General features: G+C 39.9%; 1 protein-coding gene across 2 annotated transcripts in view; it reads right to left on the bottom strand.

Annotated features, from left to right (window-relative positions):
• The window catches only part of ELP2 (elongator acetyltransferase complex subunit 2), a 41,335-nt gene extending 15,237 nt beyond the window's left edge, over positions 1 to 26,098 (bottom strand). Inside the window, exons 1-15 of one of the 2 annotated variants that reach the window (XM_010362696.2) lie at positions 25,836 to 26,098; positions 22,539 to 22,617; positions 19,179 to 19,249; positions 17,129 to 17,285; positions 16,686 to 16,763; positions 14,318 to 14,382; positions 13,165 to 13,231; positions 12,537 to 12,677; positions 10,488 to 10,583; positions 9,285 to 9,385; positions 8,952 to 9,083; positions 5,290 to 5,439; positions 3,592 to 3,780; positions 1,020 to 1,089; positions 84 to 179 (exon numbers count right to left, since the gene is read on the bottom strand). In XM_010362696.2, the coding sequence (XP_010360998.2) occupies positions 84 to 179; positions 1,020 to 1,089; positions 3,592 to 3,780; positions 5,290 to 5,439; positions 8,952 to 9,083; positions 9,285 to 9,385; positions 10,488 to 10,583; positions 12,537 to 12,677; positions 13,165 to 13,231; positions 14,318 to 14,382; positions 16,686 to 16,763; positions 17,129 to 17,285; positions 19,179 to 19,249; positions 22,539 to 22,617; positions 25,836 to 25,973 (1,630 nt within the window). In that variant the 5' untranslated portion in view covers positions 25,974 to 26,098. The remainder of the gene's footprint in view (positions 1 to 83; positions 180 to 1,019; positions 1,090 to 3,591; positions 3,781 to 5,289; positions 5,440 to 8,951; positions 9,084 to 9,284; positions 9,386 to 10,487; positions 10,584 to 12,536; positions 12,678 to 13,164; positions 13,232 to 14,317; positions 14,383 to 16,685; positions 16,764 to 17,128; positions 17,286 to 19,178; positions 19,250 to 22,538; positions 22,618 to 25,835) is intronic. The other variant, XM_030925785.1, reaches the window with a different exon arrangement.
• Positions 26,099 to 26,423: the final 325 nt, after the last annotated feature.

Genomic DNA, 26,423 nt, shown 5'->3' with positions numbered 1-26,423 from the left:
TATAGCACTTATTTAGGTCAGCAGCAATAGATAACATACTGTGTGTTCTACTGATTTGTTAAATTGTCTTTGTCACTTCTTACCAGTAAGTATGGAGGGCTGAAAGGCCGCCTGCTGATACTCAAAACCAGTACTAGTTAACAGCTCCTCTTCATCAGAAGGCTGAGAAGCTATATCTCCTAGTTTGAAGAAACACATCAAGAATATAGTCACTATTTTTATATCTCCTTTGCTCGTCTCAATATTAAGGCCACCAGATAGAAAGCAGTGGTAATTCAAAGTGGTGTAATTCACAGCTGTGTCCAGGTGATTCTAAAAGCAAGAGTATTTCCATTACTCCAGTATTTTCCAAACAGGCTCCTAGCGGCATTAATCAACTCCATAAAGGTTCTTTCCATTTTCTTTGATCTATCAGTTTCCAAACTTTTAAAACTACACAACCAATTCTTCAGGTTACCCACATTCTCATCTGTAGTTCTAATACCAAAAAACATGCTTTGTGGCAGGGCGTGGTGGCTCACACCTGTAATACCAGCAGTTTGGGAGGCCAAGGCAGGTGGATCACCTGAGGTCAGGAGTTCCAGACCAGTCTGGCCAATACGGTGAAACCCTGTCTCTACTAAAAACACAAAAAATTAGCTGGGCGTGGTGGCACATGCCTGTAGTCCCAGCCACTCGGGAGGCTGAGGCAGGATAATTGCTTGAAGCCAGGAGACGAAGGGCGGAGGTTGTAGTGAGTTAAGATCGCACCACTGCACTCTAGCCTGGACGACAGAGCAAGACTCTGTCTCAAAAAAAAAAAAAAAAGAAAACTTGCTTTGTGAAAACTGCATCTACTTCAGTGGTCTGAGTGTGTACAAAGAGTACTTATCACGAAACAGGTGATAGAAAAGATAGATACATATATTGTGATTTAAAAAAAATCAGCTGTAACAAACATTAGGTAGACATTACACAAGTGTGTGACTGGGGTTTAAGTACCACTATGGGTTTAATAATTTTGAAGACAAAAGCCTTACCCTGAAAGACAGCTTTATTTGATAATCCCAACGCAGGGACAGTGGCTCCTTCTGGAAGATCACTATCTTGCTAGAATAGAAGATATAATAAATATAATATTTAAGTTTTAAATGCTAAGTTTTACATTGCTAATTTTTTTTTTTTTTTTTTTTGAGACGGAGTCTCGCTCTGTCACCCAGGCTGGAGTGCTGTGGCTGGATCTCAGCTCACTGCAAGCTCCGCCTCCCAGGTTCACGCCATTCTCCTGCCTCAGCCTCCCGAGTAGCTGGGACTACAGGCGCCGCCACATCGCCCGGCTAGTTTTTTTTGTAGTTTTTAGTAGAGACGGGGTTTCACCGTGTTATTCAGGATGGTCTCGATCTCCTGACCTCGTGATCCGCCCGTCTCGGCCTCCCAAAGTGCTGGGATTACAGGCTTGAGCCACCGCGCCCGGCCTACACTGCTAATTTTATAACTAAAAGTTACTCTTACTTCAGACACTACAAAAAAATCATGCTCATAAATGCCGAGAAACAGTTTAAAGACCATCTTATGTGGACGTCTACCAGTACTTTCACTTTCTGAACCAATAATGCAATGCTAAGCAATCACTCTCCAACAGACAGGCCCTACCAGGCATCCAGCTCCCATGCAATCCATAAAGTTGGGCATCCTCTCATCCATAAAGGGATCTCATCGAACTATAACATTTCAATGGGTTTCAAGGTCTGACAGGAAATGCAGTGGGCTGAAAATGGAAGGCCCAGAGCTCTACTTCCAAGATAATCTCACAGGCACATCCCCTGATGATGCTCATATAGACACAGATGCTTCCCAGAAGGGAACAGTTACAGCATTAGTCATAGTATTTTCACTAAATGTATCTAACTAACTGAGTATTTGAAAACTTTGTATGAGTGCCATTTGAAAAGGCAATTATCTAGATTTTGCAATTTATATCAATCAAATTATTATATGTGAAACTAGATGCTAACCATCAAAACTGGCACATGCTCATTTGCTAAGAGTGTTCTATACAATTTAGACTTTAATACAGAAGTGGAAACTAGACACAAACATGAACAGTAAAAATTTAAAACCATCAAAAATGGCTACCTGGGACACAAGAAACAGTATGCTTTATCTCAGAAACCAAGAAAAACTAACATGGAAAAGAACAGTAAGAGACATTCCTACATACCTATCCAAACACTTAGTAGCGGAGCAAAACCCAAATGAGAGCAAGCAGCTCGCCTCACCGCTCTACAGGATCCCTGTATCTTAGGACACAGAACTAAGTGTACAACTGGGACTAAGCCTCTCATGGAATCCTAAAACCCCATTTCAATTCCTAGAACCGAACAGATCCTGAAACTAGCTGCCCCTCCACCTCCATATGTTTAGCTCTACATAATAACCACAATCAAGACTTTCCTTTTGATTTTGTTCCTACTGTCCATTATTAGAAACAAGCACAACAGAATCTTAAATCCTCTTCACATAATCAAGAAAGCCTGCAGCATGAGGTGCTGAGTATACATTCCAGGAATTTTAGTTGGATACTTCATTTCTAATGAATTTCATTTTCTTCTCCAGTCTTACCCAGACTGGTGCTAGTTTCATGGCCTTCAGAGTCTCTTAGCTTCCAGATAACTCTCTTCCAAAATGCTTTTCATCACTCTTTGTGTAGGAGCCTCCAACAGCACCCCACAGTCGGACTGTGCCTGCCTCCCAAGATCCCCCATCATGGACTTTCCCCGTGCTCTCCACTTCAATCCAGTCTTCATTCCAAGAGATACCACAACAGCTCTGGCCTCCCCTTTGCGCTCGCTCACACTCACTCGCTCTCTCTCTCTCTCTCTCCCCACCTCCTTCTTTTTGCCTATCTAAAGGGTACTTATCCTTTTAGAGCTCAGAACCAAATTTGTGACTCAACTCTAAGTGAAGGGCTGTATAACATGAACTTCTGTGTAACCTATCTTCCTAATTTTCTCTCAAAATTACTTCATAACTTTTACAATCCATGTATTTTTATAAGTAGCTCACATCTTTTTTAGAAGGGCGTATAAACATTAAAAAAGACCCTTACAACACCCAAATGAAGTCCCATTAAACATGTTCTCATTATTCCAATACAATGACCTTGTCCTTCTATGAAATTTACTTTAGTACCAGAAGATTTAGCAATTAATTGGTCTCATCCAATAACTGCAGATACATTAGTTCTACCGTCCCCTACCTCTACTCCTACCTCTACTCCTACGCTACAGCTAGATGGTAATCTCCTTGAAAACAGTATCCATCTTTTGTTTTATTCTAGGTACCTAACACAGTGATAAAACATCATATTCATGTCTCAATTGAACACTAATGTAGCTTTATAGTATTTTGAGCTCATATGGTACAAAAAATTTCTAGTTTTAGTATTTAAACCATTACAGCCCACAGTGCACAAAAAAGTTTGTCAACCCATTAAGAAACAATATTACTTTCCTTCTACCTATATATTCCATTTAAAGCCCAAGGCAAAAATCTTTTTAAATTTAAAATGAAGGGACTAGATTTAGGTAAAATATTTAGAGAAATACTCACATTACAAAGCACATGATTCAGTGATTTTCCTGTAATGGCACAAAAATTTTCCACAAAATTCCGAGGTGCAGAAAAAACTCGAAGAACTTTTTCATCTGCTCCAGATACAAACTGAAACCGATTAATCATTGCCAAACATTTCAGGTCATACCCATGTATCTGAGGCCTTGCAATTTCATGCCAAGTCACCTGGGTAAAACAGGATAAACAAAAATGATCATTCCAAAGCTGAATTTTCAACAAGCAAATTATTAGATGAAAATTATTTACTATACAATGGAAATATAACCATAGCGCAAATTCATCCATGAATAAACCACAACTGGGCAGTATTGGTAACAATTATGAAGAGCCACAGAAAATCACTCAAAATCATTTGACTTGTTTTTCAGTTGACTATAGATGCTGTTCCCAAGTTCTCAATTCTGTTTATTTGAATCTACCATGTGTTATTGAAGCAGTAGTGTTAGTGGCAAACTTCCTTAGCTCTTATGGACTGACCCATAGTCAGTTCCATGAATTTCTGTCAGAAACTGAAGCAGAGGATCCTGATTTTCTCTACCACATAGCAGTTCAAAGTTTAGCAGTAGTGAAGTTTTACAATTGTTTGAGCTCAGGGCCAACAGTTAGCAATTAACCGGTTTCATCCAATAATTACAGAAACATTAGTTCCACTGCCCCCTACCTATAGCCCTACCCTATAGCTAGATGGTAAACTCCTTGAAAACAGGATTCATCTTTTACATTTTGTTTCATTCTAGCTGCCTAACACAGTGAAAATTTCCTTAAACAAGAACTGCCCTCACTACTATTATCTAACACTATATGACTTCAGGCTTTTATTGTACACTTGATGATGCTTCCTAATGAATTAAACCTAAAATTATAAGACATAACGAAACTGGGCAACAGAGCAAGACCCTGTCTCTACAAAAAATCTAAAAATTAGCTGGGCACGGTGGCTCACACGTGTAGTCTTAGTTACTTGGGAGGCTGAGGCAGGAGGATCACTTGAGGCCAGGAGTTCAAGGCCAGCCTGAGGAACATAACAAGATCCTGTCTCTACAAAAAAGTAAAAAATAAAATGTCCAACTGTTTTCCAGAGTGGCTGTATCATTCTGCATCCCCGGTAGCAATGTATGAAAGTTCCAGTTGCTCTGCATCCTTACCAGCACCTGTTAATATATTTTTTACTTTAGCTATTCAAGAGGGTTAGCGTGTACACATTCAAGGGATGTGGTGGTATCCCTTGTGCTGGACTGTGCGTGTACACATTCAAGGGATGTGGTGGTATCTCATCATGGTTCTAATTTGCATTTTCCTAATGGCTAGCATGGCTGCCCTACTTTTCTTGTGTTCATGGATGTTTTCTTTTAAACACATTTAGTAAAAGAAGAAGAGACTGGCTGCGGTGTAACCCAGCACTTTGGGAGAATGAGGGGGGTGGATCACCTGAGGTCAGGAGTTCGAGACCTGTCTGGCCAACATGGTGAAACCCTACTAAAAATACGAAAAGTAGGTGGGTGTGGTGTGGGCACCTATAATCCCAGCTACTCAGATGGCTGAGACAGGAGAATCGCTTGAACCTGGGAGGCGGAGGCTGCAGTGAGCTGAGATCATGCCATTGCACTGCAGCCTGGGTGATGTGAAACTCCATCCCAAGAAAAAATAAATAAATAAATAAACAAGACATTTTACCTGTGATTGGTCTTTTCTCTTCCATGGAGCAAAAAGTCTAGTTGTCTGATCAGTACCAACAGTGATAATAAATTCCCCTTGTGGATCCCAGACTAGGTCTTGGACACCATCAAAGTGTCCGGAAATGACAATCTCTGGAGTCCACTCTCTCTGTAATGAAAGTGCTCATGACACATCAAAATACTCAAAGACTACCACCAAAGTAAAGCACTCATGTCTGATAACAGACAAGACTAAAGCCCTCTGGCAAGGTGAAAAGCTAAGTATACAAGATCGCACCACAGAATAACAGGATCCATTTTCCACAGCATCCAATCGAATGCTTAAGCATTCAAATACGTGTTGTATCCTTTAAATCAGTAACTGTGGGAAATTTCCCTCCATTCATCATTTATTGAGCAGCCAGATACTACTTAACCTTTCTGTCTCTCAATTATAGAATAAAAGTTATTATAATAGCACCCACCTTCTAGGGTTATTATGAGGATTAAATGAGTTACATTTGTAAAGTACACAGGACAATTCTAGTATATACTAGGTTCTATGTATTTATTAAACTAAATAAAAATTGTATAAAATGTAAAAATATTGTGTAAAACGAGTCAGTGGCTTCTGCATGTGGGCCTGATGTCTTTATTAAGTAAAAAGAGTTGGCCGGGCGCAGTGGCTCAAGCCTGTAATCCCAGCACTTGGGGAGGCCGAGACGGGCGGATCACGAGGTCAGGAGATCGAGACCATCCTGGCTAACACGGTGAAACCCCGTCTCTATTAAAAAAAATGCAAAAAACTAGCCGGGCGAGGTGGCAGGCGCCTGTAGTCCCAGCTACTTCGCAGGCTGAGGCAGGAGAATGGCGTGAACCCGGGAGGTGGAGCTTGCAGTGAGCTGAGATCGGGCCACTGCACTCCAGCCTGGGCGACAGAGCGAGACTCCGTCTCAACAACAACAACAACAACAACAAAAAAAAGAGTTACAGGTGTAGAGGACAGAAAAATGAATCAAACCTAGTTGGTCCACCTATTAAGAAGCCTGCAACAATAACCATATAAACAAATAATGACAACAAAATATAGAAAAAGTCATATGCTTGGTCCACAGAGCATCTTTTTGAACAACCTCAAGAGGAACTAAAACTTAACCTTTAAAGGAAAATTAAATGTGGGTATTAATGGAGAGAAGGAGAAATAGTAGCTGAGAGTAAAGAAATGAATAAATGGGTCATTGAGGAAAATTCAGTATCACATTAACAACTCATAAGAGTCTCAGAGCAAGAGATGACATTGTGTCTTAGCTCAATTATCCCAGATACCTTAACGAGTGAAGTTGTATACAATATTTACTGAGGCTACTCCTTCTGAAACCTGACAAGATTGAAGGAAATCTGCAAATCTGAGTGGTCTCATTCTGGGAGACATTCATACAGTATGAGGGACTGGACTGTGCGTGTACACAATTTTTTTTTGAGACAGGGTCTTGCTCTATCACCCAGGCTGGAATGCAGTAGCGTAACCATGGCTCACTGCAGCCTCAACTTCCCAGGCTCACACAATCCTCCTGTGTCCCAAGTAGCTGCGACCACAGGCACCTGCAACGATGCTCAGGGCTGCATGCCCATGATTAATTTTTAAAATTATTTGTACAGACAGGGTCTCCCTATGTTGCCCAGACTGGTCTCAAGCTCCTGGGCTCAAATAATCCTCCCGCCTTGGCCTCCCAAAGTGCTGGGATTACTAGCATGAGCCACCACAACCAGCCTATATTTTTTGATGTGAAGGATCCCTGGCCTGAGGGATCCATGGCCTGAGGTGTTATGTACACTGGTTTTCTCTGACAAAAGTTCCTGGCTCAAAACTCCCATAGCCCTTGTTACAGTCTTCAGTTATAATGTCGGGTACGTTAGGCTTCAGGGTCAGGCCTCTAATCTTCCCCACCTGTTTGATTGTGTGTCTTAAACCCGATCATGAGAGGGTTCCACTCTGGGGGAAAAAATGCTGACGTCATGAAGCTGCCATAAAACCAAAGAGGACACAGTTCAGGGAGCTTCTGAATAGCTAAGCACATGGAGGTTCCTGGAGGGCGGCACGGCCAGGGAGGTCATGGAAGCTTGGCACCCATTCTCCCATACCTCACCCTACATATCTCTTCCTCTGTTTCCTTTGCAATATCCTTTATAAAAAACCAGTAAATGTTAACTAAAAACAATAATAAAATAAAATACACTTATAGAGCATACAGTATGTGCCAGGCCTTGTTTTGCATATCATATAAATGTTAACTCATTTAAGCCTTTAAACCCTGCCAGCAGGCCAGGTGCAGTGGCTCACACCTGTAATCCCAGCACTTTGGGAGGCCAAGGTGGGTGGATCACCTGAGGTCAGGAGTTCGAGACCAGGCTGGCCAACATGGTGAAACCCCGTCTCTACTAAAAATACAAAATTAGCCAGGCATGATGGTAGGCGCCTGTAATTCCAGCTACTCAGGAGGCTGAGGCAGAAGAATCGCTTGAACCTGGGAGGCAGAGGTTGCAATGAACCGAGATCACGCCATTGCACTCCAACCTGGGCAAAAAGAGCGAAACTCCATCTCAAAAAACAAAAAACAAAAAAACACCCTGTAAGTAGATGCTATTAACAATCCACATGCCAGATGCAGTGGCTCACACCTGTAATCCCAGCACTTTGGGAGACTGAGGCGGGAGGATCACTTGAAGCCAGGAGTTCAGGACCAGGCTGGGCAACAAGACCCTGTGTCTATAAAAAATTTTTAAATATTAGCTGGGTCTGATGTGCACCTGTAGTCCCGGCTACTCAGGAAGTTGAAGCGTGAGGATGGCTTAACCCCAGGAGAATGAGGTTATAGTGAGTTATGATCACACAGAGTGACAGTGAGATCCTGCTTAAAACAACAACAACAACAACAACAACAACAACAACAACAACAACTACCCATATTTTACAAATGAGGAACCTGAGACAGGGATTAACTAATATCCTCAAGGACACATAGCTAGTAAGTGAACCCAGGCTGTCTTAGCTACAAGGGCCTGTGCTCTTGGCCACCCTGTTCTTGCTATCTAATTTTCCCAAACTAGAAGCAGATCAGAAGCAAATGAGATTACAAAGTAAGAGAAGGAATGCTGTAGAGAGACAGTTACATGACTAAAGGGAGAAGACTATCTCTTTTTTTTTTTTTTTTTGGAGACAGGGTCTTATTCTGTCACCAAGGCTGTTCTCAAACTCCTAGCTTCAAGCAATCCTTCATCTCCGCCTTTCGAGTTCCTAAGATTATAGGCATGAGCCACCATGCCCAGGTGTTGAATGTCAGTCACAATAAATTACTGATATTCATTCAATAATAGGGATCTAGCAGTCCAACAAGATATCCAATTATGTTAACTTTTTAAGAAGACAGGAAGGTTACACACACATTTCAGAAAAATTCTCATTAAAAAATTCTATAGCTTAAAGGAATACAGTACACTTATGTAGAAAATTTACCTACATGCAAATTTCAATACCTTAACAATGTCTACAGAAAAAAGTTATGTCACTTGAACTTAAAGTGCCTCTACTATGTTTCTGTAGACTGTTATAAGTAAAATACTATTTACCTAGGATGCATTTTATTTGATTAGAAATGCTTTTTTTAAACACTCTTTTCTTACTGGGTTAACTGTATTCTGTTTCCAAAGGTGCAACGCTCCGTGGAAAGCATGAGCAATGATCATGGAGCCATCTTCATTGAACTGGCAATCATAAAATCCCAAAGTATTCCCACCTACTTCACCTACTCGAACCTGTACAATAACAGACAGAAAACAATTCTTAATCAATAGTCTATATTTCTCAAAACAGAAACCGCTGATTCCAGAGACTGTTAAATTCCCACTATTTTAATGTACACAGTGAAAATCTGCAGGTCTATCAATATAGACTTAGGATTTAAATACAGAGTTCAAAACTTAATTTTCTGTTCCTTAAATATCCAACACTCTTACCTGTTCTAGCCAAACTCCTGACTCTTCATCTGGAGCCCAGAGAATCATGGTTTTATCCATGGAAGCAGACAATAATCTCATTGGCTGCTGTAGAACACCATCTAAAAAATGAAACCTAATCCCTTTAGGTGATCAACAAGCATCATGTTTGTAGATGACCAGAAAAACACAACAAACAACATGGGTACTGCAAGGATGTTCACTGCAGCATTATTTGTAATTGCAAAAAGTTGCAAACACCACAAATGTCTACCATTAGAAGAAGAGATAAATTGGTTGTAGGATATTCAGACAATAGACTACTACTATGCAATAAAAACAAATAACTAGAGCTTCACAAATCAACGTGGATACAACTCCAAAACATGGTAAGCTAAAAAGGCAAACTGTAAAAGAATAAATACATATTGGTATCATTTCAATAGCTATAAAACAATATTGTTTATAGCTATCTAGATGTGTAGCAACAGTATAAAAACATGCATGAAAATGATATGCACTGAATTCAGTACTGTAATTGCCTCTAGAGAAGGATGAAGAGGAAATGTTCAGGAAAGAACATACACCAGGGGTCTTCAATATCTGTAATTCCAACTTTTTTGTTTTTTAAATTATAGCAAACACGGCATAATATAAGGAAGAGCTGAAGGGTGGTTTGCCTAAGAATTAATTATTGCTGTTATTACCTTGGGGAAGAGGCCAGGGAAGAATGTGAGGCTATGCCTCACCTAGCTATAAACCTAGCACTAGCCTGAACATGCACAGAACTGCCACTCCATAAATGGAGATAAAGGGCAAAAGAAAGAAGCAGTAACAGAGTCTTACTTTCGCATAAATAATGTATCTCAGTGGTACCAACTTTGTTATTACCGAGGGTAAAGGATCCAGTGAAGTTGTCCTGAAAGTCAGTTTTTCTTCAATTTCATAATAATCAAGTGGAAACTTCTAAGATAAAAAGTTAATGGGGGTGTGGTAGTTTCAGCATCATGGCAGGAATCACACTTTTCCCACTTAGGAGTTCAATGTTCAATGGAATTGAGTGTCTAGCACACCAGGAATGCAGTACTACGCTTTGTCAACTTGAAAATGTCTTGTATTTGAGATTTCTAATCACACTAAAACAATTCTCCACTTGATTTGGTCAGCTTACCATGCCATAAGATCTAACTGGAGTAAGGAATATGTGTATGGTTTTCTTCCTACCTTTGTAAAACACAGGTTGCCAGTGAACTGCATTTACCCAGTTTTCATGACCAGCCAGCACTGTCTCCAGAGTAACAGCAAATGTTATTTTAACACCTATAACAAAAGCAATGAAGGTATTATTTCCTCAAAGTTCTTCTAAAATGAAAATTTCCATAACCAAGCCAGTTGGGCAATTATGTAAAAAAAAAAATTAGGATAAAATATGATAGTTGGGATTCAAAAAAAGAACATGCATTCTAAATTTCTTTAACCTCAACTGCTGTTCAAAATTATAGGAGAAAAAGTTAGACATTTTTCCTTATATTTTGTTCTAGCTGGTCATAAATAAATACGAAGGAAAATCTTCTGTTTTTACAATTTGCTGAGACAGCCACTGTTAAACTACAATGAGGAAAGAAAAAGTTATGCCAGCCTCCTTATTATCCTCACTCACTATAATAATATAATAGCCTAAAATACTGATATGGTTTGGCTCTGTGTCCTCACCTAAATCTCATCTTGAATTGTAATCCCCCTAAGACCCACCTGTCAAGGAAAGGATCTGGTGGGAGATGCCCTGTGAAGAAGATGTCTGCTTCCCCTTCTGCTATGAATTTATGTTTCCTGAAGCCTCCTCAGCTTTGCAGAACTGTGAGTCAAGCAAACCTCTTTCTCTTACAAATTACCCAGTCTTGGGAAGTTCTTTATAGAAGCGTAAGAATGGACAACTACAAATCCCATTTTTTTAAAGGATAAATGCAGAAATAAAGAAAATGAAATCAGTATTTTGACCTTTCAAACAATATAATGAAAATAGAAAAAAATTAATATTTGGGTATAGCTGCTCCTAATATGCTGGTTATATCATTTCTTCATTCTCCCCATAAAACTGTCACCAAAATCTCAACTCTGATGGACTTTACAACCAAGAATAGTAACAAAAAACAGAATACACCTAGGTGAACAATGCTGAGAACTACCTTTGTAACTGACACATCCAAAAACATCTCTTTCAAAAACAACATCCCAACAGGATCTACCATGCAGGGATACTGTTCTAAGGCTAGACAACAGGAAAATCAGAATTAAATATACTACCCAAATGGTGAGATTTAGCTTGTCTTTTATTATAGGCCAATAAAATGTATAAGTAATTCACATTATTCCTTTAGGTCTCCCTATGCTAAAACTGCAAATCTAGTAATATTTTACAAATTATTGAGAAGCACTAAACATTCTCAGCAACTTAAAAAATCTTACTCATATGGTTTAGAAGAAAAATATTTCACATATGAAAAATGACTCATTCTCACATAAAAATGGGAAAATACAAAGTATCACACCAAAAATGGTGGCCCACACCTGTAATCCCAACACTTTAGGACACCAAGGTGGAAGGATCATTTGAGGCCAGTAGTTGAAAAACAGCCTGGGCAACATAGCAAGACTCCATCTCTACAAAAAAAATTAAAAATTAGCTGGGTGTGATGGCGTAGTCCTCGCTACTCAGGAAGCTAAGCCACTTGAGCCAAGGAGTTCAAGGCTGCAGTGAGCTGTGATTATGCCACTGCACTCCAGCCTGGGTAAGATGTCTCAAAAAAAACAAAGAGAGGCCAGGCACAGCGGCTCACACCTGTAATCCCAGCACTTTGGAAGGCCAAGGCGGGCAGATCACCTGAGGTCAGAAGTTCAAGACCAGACTGGCTAACGTGGTGAAACCCCATTTCTACTAAAAATACAATAAAATTAGCTAGGCGTGGTGATGCGTGCCTATAATCCCAGCTACCTGGGAGGCTGAGGCAGGAGAACTGCTCGAACCCGGGAGGCGGAGGTTGCAGTGAGCCAAGATCACGCCACTGCACTCCAGCCTAGGGGAAGAAGCGAAACTCTGTCTCAAAAAAAAAAAAAAAAAGAAAGAAAGAAAGAAAAAAGAAATTTCAGGTAGGAATCTAGGAATCTAACACTTGTGAAAAACTAACCTTCACATAGGTGGGTGGTGGAAAAAAAAAAATCAACCAAATAGGAGACCTAAGTATTGTTCTATCGGATATTTTCATTATTACTCACTTTCATTTTCTATGGTAAAAGTATTTTCTTTCAGTCTTATGTTATCGGCATCCTGAGTTTCTAAAGATGTTGACTTTATATACAGCTTCCATATTCTTATCAGGCAATCTTGTGAACAGCTTGCTAGGAAAAGATCTCTACCTAATTAAAAAATAATATTAAATATTAATTTTAAAACATTATATTGTGAAGTTTATGTATAAGACTTTTTTCTCTATAATATATATATTTCTAGATTTCCCCCAAAAAAACACTTTGTTTCCTTACCCTCCAATTCATTTGATCTATATTCATTTTTAGTAACATTGAGAAATATGCATACAATGCTAATACATGTTTATAACATGTAATACTCATATATAGTCTACTAAGTTCTACAAAGAACTTTTCAAGAAGGTCTGTAGGTGAATAAGACAGCTAGTGTCATGTAATAAATATCAATTTATTTAATCATCTACCACCCAACTAACAATTAACAGAAGGGATAAGCATCCTCCTTTCTAATTGGGACAATAGAAAAACATAACATACAAAGAAAACTTAAAAATTAAAACATAAAAGGCTGCTTTATTGGAAGTAACACATACTTGTTCCCACTGTATGTGCATTAGCAAAATTTCATACTGACCAAAGGCTGCCCATTCCACTCCTCTAATCCAATCCTCATGTCCACAGAGAGAAAGCACTTTCTGAAACTAGTAAGATAAAAATCATTGGGCTTGATATAAGAATTTAACATCTTCATGTATACCAGTGACATCATTTGGTCTCAGACAATCCTACTGCATTGCTCTTTTTCTGAGAACACTATTTGATTAGACAGGAAAAAGCATTCCTTTGGGAATGAAAAACCCATCACATAATATCTAAATCACTAACTGGAGCACCTCTGAGTAGATAATATAATATTTGTAATCTCAAATATTTTAAATGTTTATGATATAAAATGATACATACTGTAGATATAATACAGAAAAAAAGGTGGGTTGGGCAGTGGCTCACATCTATAATCCTAATACCTTGGGAGGCTGAGGAGGTGGGACTATCACTTGAGGCCAGGAGACTGAGACCAGCCTGGGCAATAAAGTGAGACCCTGTGTCTACAAAAAATTTTAAAATTAGCCAGGCATGGTGATACACGCCTGTGGTCTCAACTACACAGGAGGCTGAGGCAGCAGGATTGCTTGAGCCCAGGAAGTCAAGATTACAGTGACGCATGTTCTCACCACTGCACTAGCCCAGGAAACAGAACAAGACTCTATCTCCAAAAAAAAAAAAAAAAAAAAAAAAGTTGAATAGCTGAACTTTCACAACCATTTTTAACCTTCTTATAGAATGCAAAGAAACAAGTATCCTCACTATTAAATAAATGAGTTTAGAGTTAACCAATCCCTTTCTAAATTTCTCTCCTTTAGTTTAACCACTTAAAATCTAAGTAAAGCTCAGAAGGGCAAATAAACACTTCTAGGAATGCTTCACTGTACTTATGTTGTATCTTGTTTAAATTTTTAAGAGAAAAACAACTACCACAGCATCGTCCATCTCTCCTCCCTACCTAATGACCTGTTTCCCCTAACAACTCTGAGCCTGATGATCAAGGCAGCGGTTACCTGGTGTTCAGAGTAGACAACCATCTTAACAGAGGATTGTCAAAAAAAGATTCTATTGGATTATTTGGGTTTAGATTAGAACATTCCCTAAAATTCTATAATCTGGATATAGTCCGTATTGAGATATAACTAAGCAGAATATAATTCTAGCCTCTTAATAAACATTATTACCTGATCATTTTGTTGAGCAAATAAGTGAATTCTGCAATCATCGTCGCCACATGCTAATATTGGTACTGGGGGAAAAAAAAACAGGCTTCACTGTGAGTTCTCTATTCTACCACATGTTATGATTATCAACTGTACTGGATTGTAAGCTCTAGGTAAAGAATCCTGACTTCAATTTCCCACACCACTATATGAATAATTGAAAATGCTCAATAAATGTCTGCAGGAATAAAACGAACACTGTAAAATGATCTATTCAGTGGTTACTTGGTAATTATAATGACTATTAAGTAAGAATCCAGTCCTTCTCTCCATTCTATGACATTTATGATACAAGTGAAAAATACGCTCAAGAGCAAATAGAGAGTATTTTCACCACGTCAGCCCAAAGACCAAGATGAAAGGTTGTTAAGACAACTAAATAACGAACAGCTACTATGAGCCCTAGCATCATGGCTAATGCACACAGATTTAAGGGTATGTTTGTTAATTTGAGGACCTTATGTTTTGTTTGAATTATGTTTTATTTTGTTTAAAACAAAATAAAATGTTATGTTTTATTTTGTTTAAAACAAAATAAAAGGCTGGGTGCAGTCGCTTATGCCTGTAATCCTAGGGCGTGATCCTTTGGGAGGCTGATGTGGGCGGATCACCTGAGGTCAGGAATTTGAGACCAGCCTGGCCAACATGACAAAACCGTCTCTACCAAAAATACAAAAATTATCTGGGCGTGGTGGCATATGCCTGTAATCCCAGTTACTCGGGAGGCCGAAGCAGGAAAATTACTTAAACCCAGGAGGCAGAGATTGCAGTGAGCCGAGATCACACCACTGCACTCCAGCCTGGGCAATGGAGCAAGACTCCATCCCCAAAAATAGAAATAAAAATAAAAATAAATAAAAGAGCATGTAATTAAGCATGTGGCTAAAAAGCTATACAAGGCAATTAGCCAGGCATGGTGGCATGTGCTTGGAGTCCCAGCTACTCAGGAGGCTGAGGTGAGCTGTGATGGCACCACTGTACTCCAACCTGAGCAATAGAATGAGACCCTGTGTCAAAAAAATAAAATAAAAAATTTAAAAAGCTATGCAAGGGGATCCAGACGCAGTGGCTCATGTCTGTGATCCCAGCACTTTGGGAGGCCGAGACAGGAGAACCACTTGAAGCCAGGAGTCCAAGACCAGACTGGGCAACATAAACAGACCCTGTCTCTACAAGAATAAAAAAATTAGCTGGGTATGGTGGAGCATGCTTGTAGTCCCAGCTACTTGGCTGAGGTGGGAAAATCACCTGAGCCCAGGAGTTTGAGGCTGCAGTGAGCTATGATCACCACTGCACTCAAGCCTGAGTGACAAAATGAGACCTTATCTCTAAAAACTAAATAAATAAATTTTAAATTTTAAAATTTTAAAAAGCTATGAAAGATGTGATTGTTAAATTATTTTAATAAGATAAAAAATAATTAATAATGTGCATTGCCAAAGGGCAGCCCTGATGATTCTGCTAGATATAGTAGAGACTTTCTCTAAGGACATGCCTTGCCACCAAGTGTGTTTTTCAAAGATTTTCTTACTTTAGATCAACTACAAAAAAAAGAAAAAGAAAAACAATAAAAACAAAACTCCAGTCACTTGGCCTGAATGCAGATGGAAGAAATGAAATTCTGTTATAATGCCAGAATGTGTGCAGCTTCCCCTTCTACAGAGCCTTGCACAAAATGGAACATAACATGAAACCATGGAGTTGCAGCTCCTGCTATAGAGGGCGAGAGAGGCTCGTAGCTTCCAGGCCCTGTCTCTTTTCACTTGGCCTGTCTTCCAGGTAACTGTGGAGGCAAAGAGGCTGACTCACTCACACTGGCTATTATCTTTGTAGAAGATACTCAAAGATAAGTACAGATGGGTTTCACAGCAAAAGGGAAATTTTTCTGTTTGCAGATGTTAAGTGGTCTTGGGCAAAACGTCATTATGCGGATGTGAAGGGGCCATCATTTTGAGAGAAATGCTCATATGCCACCTTCATTCAACACTTTTTCAACTTACCCCAGACCTTCACCTTCTAAAGAATGAGATACTTTCCTCAAATTAGATCCATACACGTCCACAGTATATTTGATAACTAACAGTATCAATCTTGAGTATATAGTAAGTCACTTAAATTATCAATAGTTATCAAAATCCTAATAAGCCCTTAACTTTATGTTCTATACTCAGACCACTTGAATATTATGATAAAAGTATGTTATTCACATCTTGTTTCACAGAAACATTTAGATACAAAATTAAGACCCAATACATTTCTTTTAGGTTCTAATCATATGACAATATGCAAATATACTGCTCTTTTAATATATACTTAACAGGATACTCACCATCAGTATTTGGCAAAAAAGACAAGCAGAGAGCCAGAGCAAATCCATTTCCAAAGTTTAAAGTCTGAAGGCACGTTACTAAGAAATAATAAAAAAACACAATGAACAACTACCTCAGAGCTTATCCAACTAGACAGGTTGGATAGCATCATCACAGCCCCAGGTAGCAGAAGGGAGATGAGAGAAGTCAATCCTGAGCCCCCACTGACCATGTGAAGTTAAATGGCCAAATTTTAACGATGTTACAGAGAGCAAAATGACTTACATGAAAAAGTTATGGTATAGAGAATTTTAAATAAGTGCAAAAGAAAAATTTAGATTAGAATTATAGTATTTTTAAAGTTGCTTGAAAGTTTTAAAAAATTATATATATGCTCTTCTGCTCGTCATTCATTTGCTAAATATTATTTCGTTTGTCTGGATTATCATGTCTCCAAACCTACCTTCTGAACCCTTTTTAGACCAAAGTCGAACAGCAGAATCTGCAGCTGCAGAAACGATCAGTGTACATAATGCAGGATCTGATGTCCTCCTCTGGTAAACAGCATGCACCGCATAAACAGGTCCTTCATGGCCTTGAAGATGGACTGCTTTTAAAAGCTGAATCAGAGAGAATGACAAGCATTGTGAAAAAAAAAAAAAAAAAAAGGATTTTTTTTAACCTTTATTTAATTGGATAAAGATGCCAATAAAACGGCTGAGCCAAAAATAGGTCCTCTAAGTTGAAAAGAATAAAACTTCTCAAGAAGTCTGTCTGACCATGTTAACAACACACAAAATGTAAACACCCTGTGACACAGCAATCTCATATCTAGGAATCTACTCTGAGAAGACAATAGGTATTCTGAAGAATATAGGTCAACTTTGTGGAATGCTCCTCTTTTTGGATTAGTGTGATTTTCATTATGAAGAGATTCAGAATATACATTTTGACAGCATTACTACATAAGCGCATTCCATCAGGAGGCACATGGTTTCAGTCTGTCCAAGTTTTAGTGAAGCTAACCTTCATATTTAGTAGAAGTATTGTCTGCCAGTTTTTTTCACTGTGATGTTAATTTTTTTTTTTTTTTTGTGATAACTATGAGTATACTTTGGGATTGTGTAAACATTCTATTCCCCATCAAACTTGTACTAAGTACTTTTAGCATCTACTCATGATACTTGCCTAATTCAAGTAGGACTGCAAAATAGAAAAATAGCAAAGAGAAGTGGGAAATCCCATTTGCTTATCAAGTCTATCTACTTGCCATCAAAATTATTCCCTGTGGCATCCCTTCTACTTATGTTTTGGGTTCATCTTTTTTTAAGTTTCAAATGTGTGACATTCCACCACTTCTTTCAAAAGGTATCTTCTATAAACTGTCTGCTGAAATAGTGGTGTTCCTTAAATGTCTCATTTGTTTTTCCAATTATAATACTTAAAAGAGAATTCTGCCACTAAAGAAGGTGCACATAATATTCATGTATAAGGGTCTGTACACTTACTTTCTTTAGAATTATTAGCCTTTGACTTCCTGGAAAAAACACTTAAGCCAAGTGCAGTGCTGTGTGCCAGCAGTCCCAGTTACTTGGGAGGCTGAGGTAGGAGTATCACCTGAGTCCAGGAGTCCTTGGCTATAGTGCACTATCATCTTACCTATGAATAGCCACTGCACTCCAGCCTGGGCAACACAGCCAGATCTCACCTCAAAAAGGTTTAAAAAATCCTCGGATACAATATAATCTCTGTTATGCATAATTATACATATATAACTAGAGACGTGGAATGACATTCTTCAGTAAGTTCACTCTGCTCAGATTTTTCCTTCTTTATACTTTTCGTATTTATAATCTTTTTTTTAAACAAGTCTGACATTACCCCCTAAAAAAATTAAATCTATTGAAAATACTCATTTCACATCTTTAAGCACAGTTATAGCTTAATCAGAGAATTTTTAAAAACATAACAAGACAGAAGTGTGGGATGCCACTGAGGAGAGTCTTGTAAATCTATATTCATATGCCACAAGCATTGAAAACAGATCAGCCCAAGTAAGAACAGTTTGAAAATTATTCCAAAATGACAGGAAATTCACAGAGACAGTTAACAGCATACAAATATGGGAGCAGAAATCAGAGCAAAGGGTACGGGGCCTGTGTAGTACAAAAGACACAGCATTTGTGTTGCTGACGAGCAAGATTAACTTCATAAAAGAACACCACAGTTGAATTGAAGAAAAAAATTAAAAATAAAAGTAAACATAAAAGTCACTTCTGAGACCAGCCTGGGCAACAAAGTAAGACCCCATCTCTACAAACCCCCCCCCCCCACACACACACACAAATCAGCCAGGCATGGTGTCAGGCACCTATAGTCCCAGCTACTTAGCAGGCTGAGGTGAGCTACGATTGCACAACTGCACGTCAGCCTGGGTGACAGAGTAAGACTCTACCTCTTAAAAAAACAAACAAAAAAAGTCACTTCTTATGATTATAAACATGTCTACCCACCTGATTATCCTCTATTTCCCAGTGAATCACTTGATTATCAGATCCTCCAGAAACTAATTCAGTAGAAGGGGCTGAAAAAAATTATATCTCAGTAAATATCTTTATTCATTTTCCCTGCAATTTTTTAAAATTTCCAAGCTACACCAAAAAACAATACCCCTGTCCCCTCTACCTAGATTCACAAACTGGTAACATTTTGCCATATTTGCTTAATATCTCACTCTTCCTCTATATACGTACACACATACACTTTTTAGGAGGCAAACTACTTAAAAGTAAGTGGCAGACACTGTGATCTCTGATCCTCTAAGACCATGTATCTCCTAAGGACGAAAACATTCTCCTATATTACCTCAATACAATTATCACATTCAAAAATTCTAACATTGATAAGTATTATTATATAATATACTGTCCATATTAAAATGTCCTAATTGTCTCAGTAATGCCTTTCAAAACTATTTTTGTTTGGGATTCAGAATCTAAGGAAATACACTGAGAGTTTGGATATCACACCTTTTTAGTCTCCTTTAATCTAGAATAGTTTCCTAGTCCCCCTCATTTTTGTGACAATGATAGTACCCAGCAGTTATTTTGCAGAATGTCCCTCAATCTGTTTGATTGTTTCCTCATGATTAGATACAGGCTGAACATTCTTGGCAGGAACATTATACGAAACATTGTAGTCAGGTGCTACTACCAAGAACATGACTTATTGTTGAAATTGGAGACCTACTTCAAAATAGATCTTTTAAACACTTGCAACTTCTCAGTGATAACAGAAGAAAAAGTAGTACCAAAAAAAAGGGGTAAATAACCCAATTTAGGTTTGGATTTTCTTTTTATTTGTTTCAGGGAAGCAGCTGGACTAAAGAGCATTAGATTTGAACTCAGAAGGCCCAGGTTCATGTCCTAACTCTGTTGCCAGCCAACTGTGATCATGGGCCTCAACTTCATGCGTCACAGCAATTAAGTCACTTAACTAACTATATGATTTTAAGAATGTCTATACATAAAAGTAATGTTAAAATTCAGACATATTAAAAATACAAAATGATATTAAAATTTTATATATCACTGACAAACGCTTGGAAAGTCTATCTACATTATCTGGCAGTTCAATTAAAGGAAATCAATCATAATAGTTATAGGTTACAGTAATACACAAGCAATTCATTTTATGTAACCTCACTTTTAAAGGGAAGATAAAACATACAAGCCTAAATTAATATTTTATAACAAATTCCTATTCTGAGAGTCAGTCTTTGATGTTATCTGGTGGCAATTAATATAATTGCAATTATGTTTTATTATCCACACTAACAGCCATCCCTTGTACCATTTAATGATTTTTATTGACCTAACATGTGACTAATCCTACAGAACCAAATAAGTAGCTTATTGAACTTTTTTAAACATCATTTATAAAATCATAGCAAAGTCTTAATAATTCAGAAAATTCTGCATTTGTGCCTGGCTCAAAATGCCCTCAAATGAGTGCTGAATGAAAAATAAAACTAATTCAGAACCCATAACAATACTGCAGTAGGTATATTTAAAGCAACTAAAGAAATATCATAGGATTTTGAGAGCACCATCTAAAGGCAACCAATATTTTAACTGAAAATTCTGGAGTCAGAATCTTAAGAGATGGAAAAGACCTGGAGATAATCTTGCCCAGAAATTTTCAAAACTGTTGGTCTTAGAATTCCTTTACAGTCTTACAATTTTTGAGGACCCCAAGAAGTTTTTGATTATATGAACCATATGTACCAATATTAACCACATTAGAAATTAAAACTGAGAAATACGAAAAATATGTGTTTAACCATTTACTTAGGGTTCCATGATGTGTGAACATATATAACATTTTGATGGGGAAAAACCCCAATGGTTTCCAAAACAAAAACTTAATGAAACAGAGGAACTATTTTACACTCCTACAAATCTCTTTAACATATGATTTTATTAGAATATAGTTGGATTTTCCTATCTGCTTCTGTATTTAACCTGCTGCAGTATCATACATCATGTGGCTGCTGGAAAACACTGTACATTCATGACAGAATAAGAATGAATACTGTGGGCCAGGCGCGGTGGCTCAAGCCTGTAATCCCAGCACTTCGGGAGGCCGAGACGGGCAGATCACAAGGTCAGGAGATCGAGACCATCCTGGCTAACACGGTGAAACCCCATCTCTACTAAAAAATACAAAAAAACTAGCCGGGCGAGGTGGCGGGCGCCTGTAGTCCCAGCTACTCGGGAGGCTGAGGCAGGAGAATGGCATAAACCCGGGAGGCGGAGCTTGCAGTGAGCTGAGATCAGGCCACTGCACTCCAGCCCGGGCGACAGAGCAAGACTCCGTCTCAAAAAAAAAAAAAGAATGAATACTGTGAATAACTTCTTGATATCATTATGAAAATAATTTGATCTCATAGGTCTTACAAACCTCTAAGACACCCTTGATCTAGTCCAATCTTTTACTTTTCAGATGTTATTAAGGTGTAAACTAGGGTCAGTAGAGATGCAATGTCTTGCTTAAAAAAGCAGTAACTGGCCAGGTACAGTAGCTCATCCTGTAATCCCAGCATTTTGGGAGGCTAAGGAGGGAAGATTGCTTGAGGTTAGGGGTACCAGACAAGCCTGGGCTACAGAGCAAGGTGGGAGAATGGCGTGAACCCGGGAGGTGGAGCTTGCAGTGAGCCGAGATCGCGCCACTGCACTCTAGCCTGGGTGACAGAGCGAGACTTCGTCTCAAAAAAAAAAAAAAACTAAAAACCTAGAGACGTATAGTGCCACACACTTGTGGTCCCAGCTATTGCAGGGAACTCTGATGGAGCCACTATATTCCAGCTGGGGCAACAAGTGAGATCTTGTCTCTAAAAAAATAAATATTCTCGTCTCCAACCAGTTGGCAAAAAAAAAAAAAAAAAAAAAAAAAAAATCTAAAATTTTAAATAAATAAAAGAAAAAAGAATAAAAAGAAAAAGCAATAGCTTGTTTATGGCAGAAACAGACCAAGAAACCAAGTCTCTGAAACACAGCCTCAGTCTAGGCCCAGCTTACAAGTTTTTTAACAAAGGTTATAGGCAACTGGGGAAGTGGGACGGGATCCTGCCCAAGTCTAGGGCTGCACTACCCTCATCCTAAGCACTGCTGTATAATCCAAGCTTCAACTGCTACGAAGTAAAAATACAGTTCAGATTTCTCACTGGGAATACCATTTTTCTTCTGTTTCTCCGATTGTATAACATCATATAAGGTGATGCTAAATTAAGAGAAGTGATGAGAAAAAAATGGCTAACCATACTTTATCAGAAAGCAATTGAGATCAACTTTAACAATCTGGTTAATACTTACAGCCATCCTGTTTACAAATCCACTGTACGCAATTGACTCGGGCAGTGTGACCATTCAGGTTGGTAACAACAACCCTTTTCTTTAGAGAAGAAAATACCAGTTAGTAAACTGGAATTTATCCTACAGAAAAATTAATAAGTAAGTAAAAACAGATTTCAGTGTTTTCGATACTAGTAAAAAGATCAGGATTACATCAAACGATTTGCCTTCTTCAATCCATACACTTTTAACCATGGCTTAAGTTATCCATTCCTCTAAATCAGTCCTGCCTTTCTTGAGATTCCACATTCCCAGCATCCTGTACTCCCATTACACTGAACTCTTGGGTCTGCATCCACCTGCTTTTGCTCACTCTCCTACAGTGCCCACATCCTTCTCACCTGGGCAGCCTGTCCTGACACACCAAGCTAGACAAGTAGCTGCTTCCTTGTGGAAGTAGGCCTACTATGCTTGCACCAATCTGAGGGTTTCTCTGACAAAAAAAAAAAAAAAAAAAAAGTCCTTCAATAGAGGAATCTGTGATTAATGGGTACAAGCACAGTTCACTTTGCATGCCATGGCCAATGAGATGGTGGGTTTTTCAGACCCAGTGGCACAATGTCACAAGGCCACAACTACTAAGGTCCTCACACATCAGATTCCTACAGGGCCTATTGCCAGGCTCCCCACAGATCCTCCACAGGCTGCTTTCACCAACCTCACCCCACACTTGGAGCTCTCATACTTCACACACCACTAAAGATTTTAACTGTGACTACCGCACCTTCCTCTTTACAGCCCCTTTCTCTATCTGTTGTCAATGGCAATGGCTTTGTTATCTGCTTATATACCAACTAGAATTCTCATGGCTAAGAAAAAGGAAAAGGCAAATGTGCATAAACTAATATATTTCACATATAGGTTATTTGAGGCTGGAAAGCAATTTACTGTATCTCACTGTCTCTCCCACTAGACTGAGAATTTCTTCGTGGCCACAAGTTATCACTCATTACCTTGTGTCATCATCACTCAGCCCAGGGCTAACCCACAGATGGTTGTCGAAGATTTGCTGAATGAGCATCACTCCCAAAACTTTATTTTAGCATTTGACATGTTTTTATTCCCATATTTACTTAAAAGTTCAATCGAGGCTAGGTGCGGTGGCTCATGCCTTTAATCCCAGCACTTTGGGAGGCCTGGAGTTTGAGACCAGCCTGGCCAATGTGGTAGAACCCGTCTCTACTAAAAACACAAAAATTGGCCAGATGTGGTGGTGCACACCTGTAATCCCTGCTACTAGGGAGGCTGAGGCACGAGAATCACTTGATTTTGGGAGGTGGAAATTGCAGGTTGCACTGAGCAGAGATTGTGTCACTACACTCCAAAAAAAAAAAAAAAAAAAAAAGCCCAACCAGCAAATATTTAACAGGACAAAGTACTTTTTAGGCTCAACACTTCTTTGTCAATAGGCTAAAATTCACTAGCTTAGCCACCAGGTTATCATTTAAAATCTGATGGAATACATGGGAACAAATCCGTTCAACTGCTGCAAAAAGATGGGATTCTACAGCTGAATCAGAATTTCATTTCAGTGTGTAAGTACATCAAAGCATGAGTATAATCATCTTAAAAGCAGATCTTGTCCTGTGATATGGGGGCATCTGGACATTTTGTCGTTGTGGGAGTTTGTCCTTGTAGGCGTTACCAAGCTGCTTCCTCTGCCGTAAACATCTCAGGACCGTGGGTTGACTGGCAAAGAGTGTGCCTTGCTAATTTTACGACGGAGTTGATTTTAAAATGGTGTCACCCTGGCTCTCCCGGGCTCCTGCTTCCCTGACAACTCCACCCCCAGAGCCGCCCCTCTTGGGGTCCTCCCAGTGCCCAGCCATGGCGGAACTGTGCCGCAATGCCGCAAGGCTCCGCGCTCACGGTGCTGGATGAGGAGACGCTGTGAGAGATGAGGAGACGCTGTGGGAGATGATGGAGAGTCTGCTGTGGTCTCTCCCATTCTACAGTCGGTCCTTGCCTCATGGTCCCTTTAAAGTTTACCCTTGTTTTTTGCACTTTCTCTTGCCATTCAAGTATGTAAACAACAAGAAACAAAAACCAGGAAGAGGCAAGCAAGCTCAAGATGGGGTAATGTGGATAAAAATATTTCATATACATATTTAAATCTGCAAAGGGTGTGAGAATAATTTTTTTTTTTTTTTGAGATAGGGTCTGGCTCTGTTGCCCAGGCTGGAGTCCGGTGGTGTGATCCCACTCCACTGCAGCCTCAAACTCCTGAGCTCAAGCGATCCTCCCACCTCAACCTCCCGAGTAGCTAGGACTATAGGCGCACGCCACCACACCCAGCTATTTCTTTTTTTTAACTTTTTGTAGACTGGGGGTCTCGCTCTGTTGCCTAAACTGGTCTTGAACTCCTGGACTCAAGCAATGCTCCCACTTCTGCCTCCCAAAGTGCCAGGATTACAGACACGAGACACGCTCCTGGCCAATAATGAAAGTTTTAATCAAATCAATAAATCAGTATGATCAGAAATACACATAGCCATCTCCTATGTGTAGGAGAAAAATAAAATACATTGTATTTTAATTTTCAACATTTTACTTTTTATACTGAGCCTCCTTTTGAGATGCAAGACTAACTGTATCGACCTAAATTAGCCAGTGGGAATGGGATTACAATGAATTCTGGGGAGCATACAAAAACTATTCACTGTAGAAATATGGTAAGGAAAGCGCCAAGAAAATAATCAACTGGGTGAAGTCGAGGGAAGTCCCGCCTTCTCACCAGGGCTTAGCATCCCCATCCCCTATGATCTTTCCCCCAAACTGTCACTTTCTCTAAAATGTCCATTCCCGTAGCTAAAACACAGGTAACATTTCCTTGAAATTCAATACAACAAAAGTTCATTAACCAAAACTGAAGGAAATACAGAAATGAGATTGCACCCGTGGGATGATGGTTTTAATTTACATATAAATTTCAATTGTTTTAAAACCCAAATTGATTAACGGTACTACAGTTCCCCAAAGAAGGCTTCAGGTAAGATTCTCATCATTCGGGTTTCTGTCTGCGACCAACAAGTTACTGGCAGGTGATGGGCAGCAATGACCCTAGGATGACGCCACGCGTGAGACGGCGAAGAGTGAGGGGCGAGGAGCGAGTCCGATAGGTCCACGGGAGACTCTGAGCCCAAACCCCGCTCCCCTGACTCGCCTCCTAGGTTTGGGGCGGCAACTACAGCGCGCCCGGTGCACGTCCACAGGTTCAACCCCAAAAGCACAAGGGTCGGGGGTCCAGCGACCTCTTACCAGGGGGTCATAGAGCACCACGGAGCAGGACGTGCCAAAGGCCAGAAGTCCTCTGGGCCCAGAGCTCCAGTTCAGGACTCCCCGCACACGGTTTGGGCAGCAAAACACGTGAGAAGTCTCCAGCACAGGCGCCACCATGTCGCTAACTGGTCAACCGCACAGACTGAGACGCGCACTTCCGCCCTCGGAGCGGAACTACTAGAGTGGTGTCTCCCGGGGCATCACCCGGTCCGCGTTTCGCAGGCAGCCGCGGGCCAGACGAAGGCAGCCCCGCCCTCCTGCGGCCCTCTGGCTCCACCACACTCGAACACCTGTGCAAAGCCCCCGCTCTGCTAGCTCTCTTCTGGGACCGTGGCCCCGCCTCGCGCACGAGCCAGGCCTTTGTCCCAAGAGTGAAACCCGAGTGGCTCGGGACCCTCCCTGAAGGACCCGGGGCTCATGTGCCAGGGCAGCGTCAGAAACATCTCGCTACCCCTTATGACCCGGCTCCTAGCACCGGCCAGAGCTGGCCGCAGGGCCGCTGGCTAGCGAGTAGGGCCTCGAGGAAATGACCACCAAACTGCTCAGAGTGCGCTAGGCCGCGCCACG

The sequence above is a fragment of the Rhinopithecus roxellana genome, chromosome 21 (genome assembly GCF_007565055.1).
Source record: "Rhinopithecus roxellana isolate Shanxi Qingling chromosome 21, ASM756505v1, whole genome shotgun sequence".
In the NCBI taxonomy this organism is placed as follows: domain Eukaryota; kingdom Metazoa; phylum Chordata; class Mammalia; order Primates; family Cercopithecidae; genus Rhinopithecus; species Rhinopithecus roxellana.
Note: the sequence above shows the minus strand (reverse complement) of the source record. Positions and strands in the feature narration are given on the sequence as shown.